General features: G+C 32.0%; 1 protein-coding gene across 8 annotated transcripts in view; it reads left to right on the top strand.

Annotated features, from left to right (window-relative positions):
• The window catches only part of CaMKI (Calcium/calmodulin-dependent protein kinase I), a 140,702-nt gene that overhangs the window by 121,355 nt on the left and 11,847 nt on the right, over positions 1 to 7,500 (top strand). For all 8 annotated transcript variants that reach the window (XM_043010610.2, XM_043010608.2, XM_043010609.2 and 5 more), the window contains 5 exons: positions 109 to 247; positions 723 to 846; positions 1,648 to 1,788; positions 2,493 to 2,619; positions 3,021 to 3,108. In XM_043010610.2, the coding sequence (XP_042866544.1) occupies positions 109 to 247; positions 723 to 846; positions 1,648 to 1,788; positions 2,493 to 2,619; positions 3,021 to 3,108 (619 nt within the window). The remainder of the gene's footprint in view (positions 1 to 108; positions 248 to 722; positions 847 to 1,647; positions 1,789 to 2,492; positions 2,620 to 3,020; positions 3,109 to 7,500) is intronic.

Here is a 7,500-nt window from a genome sequence, read left to right as displayed (position 1 = left end):
ATAGAAGGATATTCATTATGTCCTGTAAGAAAAAAAAAATACGTTTAATCATTTAAAGAGTGTATAGCTACAAGTCTCTTAAACCCTAATACAGAATGTTTGTTTCAGAGTAACTGGCGGTGAACTGTTTGATAGAATTGTTGAAAAAGGATCGTACACAGAAAAAGATGCCTCACATCTCATACGACAAGTATTGGAGGCTGTCGATTATATGCATGATCAGGGTGTTGTTCATCGAGATCTAAAGGTAAGTGGAAAAAACAGCAATAATTCTCATATAATATATATGCAGTGATTAATTAGATACACCTAAGTACTATTATTGTTTAGGTATAGTTATATTGTTGTCTAATGTTATTCCTTTGGAGGTTCACTAACTGGGCTATTCATCCCCCTAGGGGACTTTTTTTGGAATAACAGGATCATTTAATAACATAAAAAATTAATCCCAACATGTAGTTAGTTTTCCATTTATATTTGCAAAATAACTTGTTTTAGATATATGATCTTTTAGTATTGCAAGATTCAATAAGGTTATGAATTTGAGTATTGTATATTACTCTATGTACTTCTAGAAATCAAGACAGAAATACTCGTAGCCTAATACCTACAAGAGATATGTGAACTACTCATGTAGATTATATCAGAAAAGAACCACTTTGCATTTTTAAGGAAAAGAATAGATGCTTTCATGTTATAACTCTATTTTTTTAAAATTTCAGCCTGAAAATTTGCTTTACTACAGTCAAGATGAGGATAGCAAAATTATGATAAGTGATTTTGGCCTCAGCAAGATGGAAGACTCTGGCATCATGGCAACAGCATGTGGCACACCTGGTTATGTTGGTAAGCTTAATTTCAGAGTGTAATGAATAATAATGTATAATGTATTTTTATGCTAATTCTGAACAAAGAGAAATTGAATTACAGTTTTGTATATGGTTCTGGTATTTTCATATTTAGATTACTAAAAAAGGATAGAAGACATTGAAAGAAATTTGGTTGTGTTTGTGAGTCTCAGGAAAGGTGTTGGATTTTATGCAATCATAAGTTACTGCAAACATATAAATGTGCATGATTATGCAAATGTAAATATGTAACTGTAAGTGCAGGTACAGATCCATGCATATGCAAGTATATATTTACAAGAATGTGCACAGTTAAGAAAGAAGAATCTTCTAGGATACAGATATTATAGGAACATTAGTTTCTATTTAGAGTTATTATATTTTATATATTACTGAAGTGAGTTTCTACCTCTAGAACTTGTAGCTGGGTTATTTGGTGTGGGCTGATTTTCATGGGTGTTGGGTGTGCCCTGTTTTTTTTCAGTCATAAGGGTGTGAGATATAAGTAAAAAAAAAAAGGTAAAAATGTGTGAAGCAGATGTTATTACATAATGCAGAAACATAGATACAGAAAACAACACAGATTAGAATGTATTTGAGAATTGTGAGGTGTATAGTAGGCTTCTCATTGTGGATTGATATTGAACTAAAAGGGAATAAGGGTAAAGAGGAAAGACTGACTTCAGGAGAATGTGTGAACTGAAGCCGTTAAGGAAAAGTTAATGGTTTCAGAGTTATGAGAATACATACGTTCATTGTAAGAATTTTTATTTATGTCATGTTTGTATTTGTTTTTCAGCTCCAGAAGTGCTGGCACAGAAACCTTATGGGAAAGCTGTAGATGTATGGAGTATAGGTGTAATTGCATATATTCTTCTTTGTGGTTACCCTCCATTCTATGATGAGAATGATGCAAACCTTTTTGCACAGATTCTAAAAGGTATGAAAAACATGTCATCGTAATTTTTTTTCAGGTTTTAAAAAGTTTTTATAGTCATTTCTGAAATTATAACATATGAGAAACTAGATACAGTTTAAGGATGAGTTTAATTTTATGAAGTTACAACTTGCTACGGTAAATATTCTTATACTAATGGAAATGCATTTCTAAATGTTGTAGTATTACGAATCACAAAAAATGCTGGAACATGCACATGCAGATATTATAAAATACAGCCATAGTAAGAAGAAGATAAAAGTTGTGATGTTCTGAACTTTTTTGAAAGTTCTTTGGATGGAGATGAAAAAATGGATATCCTCTGACAGAAGAAGAACTTTCAAACAAGTTTAATATTCATAATAGTTAGATTTTTTTTTTTTTAACTTTTAGTTATATATTATTTCAATAAAGAAGGGAAATGGAGATATCATATATATATATATATATATATATATATATATATATATATATATATATATATATATATATATATATATATATATATATATATATATATATAAAATACATATATACATATATATGTTTATATATATATATATATATATATATATATATATATATATATATATATATATATATATATCAACATAAGATAAGTTTTTTATGTTAACATTGGTGAGTTGTCTTGAAAGAGACATGGAGAATTCTTCAATACTAACAGTATTTAATGTATCTCTTTAAAGGTGAATTTGAATTTGATTCTCCTTATTGGGATGAAATCAGTGATTCTGCCAAGGACTTCATCCGCCAGTTGATGTGTGTTGATGTTGAAAAGAGGTACACCTGTAAGCAGTCTCTCGGACATCCATGGTAAGGGTGTTTTCGAATCATGTAAAGAGTGCTTTACATTGTTCTTGCTTATTGTTTTGGGTAGTTTTGGAGATGAAGTGGTATTTTTATGGAAATGTTAAAGTTAAATGTGTTGCAGTATCAGTGATTCAGATGCTGCATGATAGTTATTAGCACTACCACTGTTTTCTTTTTGTAATTTACTTTCTAAAATGTTAATTTTAATGATAGAAACACTTAAAATCAAAATACATACCCAATGGAATATAGCTGAAGGATTGATAATTCACTTACAGGAAAGAATCCTGTTAGTGCGGATGAGTAATGTCTTCTTTGTTAACTTTGAACTTTTTAATCCATATGGGTAGAATGTGTTTTCAATATTTTGTGATTATTTGATTTTACAAGCATCTCTTTTATAGGATTTCTGGAAATGCAGCCAGCGACAAGAACATCCACAGCTCTGTTTCTGAGCAGCTGAAGAAGAACTTCGCAAAGAGTCGATGGAGGGTAAATATGAAATATATGCATGTTTTTAAGAATATTTCTTTTTTATCTTATTAAACTCTTTCAAAAGACTGTATATAGATCCTTTGGCAGTTCTGTCCATCTGACACACTTCTGCATTTTTATAAATCACACCAATTTCTTGTCTTGTTGGTGTTTAACTATATTCCTATCTAAGGTTTGAGGCCTGGGGCTCAGTAGTCTGCTTTGAAGGTAATGTTGTAATGTTTGGGATGTCATCGTTCTGGACAAAGATATTCCCAGTACTTATAGTATTAACTGCATCTCATCAACCTATTATGTACAATGGATATAATGATTGAACATGGAGTTAAATTACTTGTTTGAATTTCTGAAGAAAAAAAATCCAGCATGTTTATTTTTTTACTCTATAGTACTCCAACATTTTTTTTTTTTTTCAAGTAAACAGATTTTGAAGATATTGCTCATCACTTTTAGTAATTTATAAAATCAATAGCATATAACTAAAGATAATCCTAATGTATCTACAATAGATGATTTTTTTCACAACCTTTTGTAATAGTGTTGATGGATGATTTTTTCGCTCTCAGGCTACAAAGAATTGGTGCATATAACATCTATGATAATTCTTTGTATAATTCTCAGTGGATAGTATTGGTGGTGTATTTCATCATTTGGTTGAAACAAAGCATGCGTTCAAGACCTGTAGTGTGATTATGTGGCAGACTTGGGATTCAAATTACTCTTGTTGGTATTCTGGAATAAAGTGAACTTAGAAAAAGTAAAGGAATGATAAACAAAAATCAGCATAGTATATATATATCTACCTGTCTATTTATCTATCTAATGTACACACTCACACTCACACTTACACTCACACTCACACTCACACTCACACTCACACTCACACTCACACTCACACTCACACTCACACTCACACTCACACACACACACACACACACACACACACACACACACACACACACACACACACACACACACACACACACACACACACACACACACACACACACACACACACACACACACACACACACACACACACATACATACACACAAATTTATACTTATATTCATATGCATATAAACATTTATATGTATGTATATAGGTATGTATGTATGCATATACTGAGCTGCCAAGAGCAAAGCTAGGCACAGGTACATTGTAGCATAATTGAAATGATTGTAGAAACAAATAATTATAATATGGATCAAATAAGTGAAAGTGTTATTAAAACTGCAAGAAACATGTGAATATGAAGCTTTTGTTTTGGTTTGTGCATTGTTAAGTTTCTTGCATCTGCAGCAAATTGAATAAAAATCCAATGATAGATAATGAAAAACCAAAGCTTCTTGCAGGACTGGAACCCAGGGCAGATGCCTTGCCTAGCCTCCCTCTGGTTGTTTTGTGTATATATGTATATACTTATATATATGAAGACAGGTAGATAGTTTGAAGCAGAGAGATGTATATATAACAATATAATTGGTAACAATAAGTGAAAGTTGCTAGGCTAATTATTAAAAGGGTTTAGAGCTTCATTCTTGTGAGGAGAGTGTAGATTCCATGATGAAATTTTTATTTTAATTTCATTGCCTTGCTTATCTAGTATATCTATTTACACTAGATTACAGCTCTTATTGTCTCCTATCACTAAATTTTAGGAAGAGAGGCCAAAAATAACCTCAGAAATTTAAATCATTAGCCAAAAGTAGAATATTTATATTTCACTGAAATTTGCTGGTATAATTAAAGTGTTTCAAAATTGTATTTGTTATAACAGTAACTCTTGCACAGAAAGTAGTCCAGAAAATGCTTAATCATCCTATTATACAGGTTAAGAATGGGTGAGAAATGTGTTAGAATTTCTGATAAATGTACAGTCAAAGCAGTTATATGTGAGATTCACAAAATTAATTATATGACTTATGTAAGTGAATTCTACACATGGAAATAAAAAAAGTTATATGTGTACAATGTATAAAGATGTTAGCAGGTATAGATAGACTCTTCAAATGGTGTATGATGATTTTATCAATGACAGATTAGTTATTATCTATAATCATATGATCACTTTTTAGTTTGAGGAAGGATGTTGGCTTTTTCTATTTTTTTATTTAACTATTTTTTCTTTTTGATATTGAACTGTATGTTGCAAACATTTGTGTGTGTTTCTGATAGGGTAATGCTCTAATATTAGATAGAAAGCATTCCACTGTATTTCTTGCAACTTTACTTTTCATATAGATAGATGAATTTTGGGTGGGTATGTTATGATGCCATTTCATAGAGTTCACTTTAGATACATTTTTGCAATCTGAATAATGATTCATATATATACAGTCAAAACTTGAAAATCCAGATAATGAAAAAAAAAACAAGAACGTAAATACTTTTATCTTGACTTTATGATTTGTGATTATATGCTTTACAAGGATAGATATTGCAAAAATTTAATTTCTTGTAATGCTTAGTTTTAACATCTTCTCAAGGAAAGTAATATGGCAATCCAGTAATATACTCAGATATCAGGGTACCATGGACATTAAGAGTTAGGTTTAACAGGTTTGGAGTTAGAGAAAAAAATAGTTTAGTTGTAAACATTATATTACATTAAATATAAGTCATTGAAGTTGTATAGATAAAAAAAAATATTAAGAAATAAGGTCTGTGTTTTAGCACTTTTGTCTGAAAGTCTTCACATAAGACAAAAACATTGACTTACCACATATTCAGGATGATATGAAACTATCCCTATCCCTATCTTTTAGTTAAGGATCAAGTTTTGACTGTACGTTTAATATTTCTTAATATGCTTGTTAGTCATATACATTCTTTTTCAACCAGTGTTTTCTTTTGCACTTGTATGATCTACAGTTCAATATAGCTTTTGGAAATGTCAAGTATAATGATTAGCTCTTATCTTGCTTGCCTTTTTCTCTAAGGAAAAAAATGCATATTATGACAGAGTTTACGTATAATATTACATTGGCTAAATATTTTTGTACATAGATGTAGAATAAATGTAACTGATAAAAGGCACATTAATTCATAGGTTGCAGGCTTATGGCTTTCAAACCATCAAGCTATTAAGCATTATAGTCAATGAGTCTCCAGTAAAGTGTAAAGAATTACTGTCCATCTGTGAAGTAAAAAGTGAACAATGATATCTGTTCATAATTTTGCTGGTCATCCTCTCTTACTCGTTTGTGCTTATGATTTATAGTATTCTGAAATGGTAAAATACCTTAGAGATAGTTCAGAAACTAGCTCACCATATCTTGATATACATAAGAAGCTATGTTAAAGCATGTATATGACACAAGAGATTGGTTACTAATTAATTACATTTTTTCCTCAACAAAACACTTAAAATTGTCATAACATACAAAATGATATGAAAATGTGTGTGCATATGTGTGTACATGTGTGGGTGCAAGCGTGTGTGTATGTGTACATGTGTGGGTGCATGCGTGTGTTTATGTGTTTATGTGTGTTTGTATATGTACGTGTGTGTGTGTCCATGTCTGTGTATGTATGCACATGTGTGTGCACATGTGTGTGTGCATATATGTGTGTGTGTGATTGTGTGTGTGTGTGTGTGTGTGTGTGTGTGTGTGTGTGTGTGTGTGTGTGTGTGTGTGTGTGTGTGTGTGTGTGTGTGTGTGTGTGTGTGTGTGTATGTGTGTTTGCATGTGTGTGTGTGTGTACATAAGTAAGCATTTGTGTGTGTGTGTGTATGTGTGTGTGTGTGTGTGTGTGTGTGTGTGTGTGTGTGTGTGTGTGTGTGTGTGTGTGTGTGTGTGTGTGTGTGTGTATGTGTGTGTGTGTGTGTATGTGTGTGTGTGTGTGTGTGTGTGTGTGTGTGTGTGTGTGTGTGTTGTGTGTGTGTGTGTGTGTGTTGTGTGTGTGTGTGTGTGTGTGTGTGTTGTGTGTGTGTATGTGTGTGTGTGTGTGTGTGTGTGTGTGTGTGTGTGTGTGTGTGTGTGTGTGTGTGTGTGTGTGTGTGTGTGTGTGTGTGTGTGTGTGTGTGTGTGTGTGTGTGTGTGTGTGTGTGTGTGTGTGTGTGTGTGTACATAAGTAAGCATATGTGTGTGTATACATACATAAGTATAAGTGTTTGAGTTGATGTGTGTGTGTGCGTGTGTACTTACGTAAGTGTGTGTGTGTTTGAGTTGATGTGTGTGCGCATGTGCATGTGTGTTTTCGTTCCTATTATCTCCAGTGAGAGAAAAATAGAAACAAAACGAAAAAAAGAAAGAAAGTAAGAAAGCAAAAAGAGAATAACATTGTAGCTATTCCTTTGCTAAAAGGTAAAAAAGGACAGTGAGTGAGTCTGAGAGGGTCGTGTGTACTTGGTCAATAGTCATTAAATGGATGCATGTATGTCT

The sequence above is a fragment of the Penaeus japonicus genome, unplaced genomic scaffold, assembly GCF_977035675.1.
Source record: "Penaeus japonicus unplaced genomic scaffold, GWHDUDI00000001_assembly GWHDUDI00000022, whole genome shotgun sequence".
Taxonomy (NCBI): domain Eukaryota; kingdom Metazoa; phylum Arthropoda; class Malacostraca; order Decapoda; family Penaeidae; genus Penaeus; species Penaeus japonicus.
Note: the sequence above shows the minus strand (reverse complement) of the source record. Positions and strands in the feature narration are given on the sequence as shown.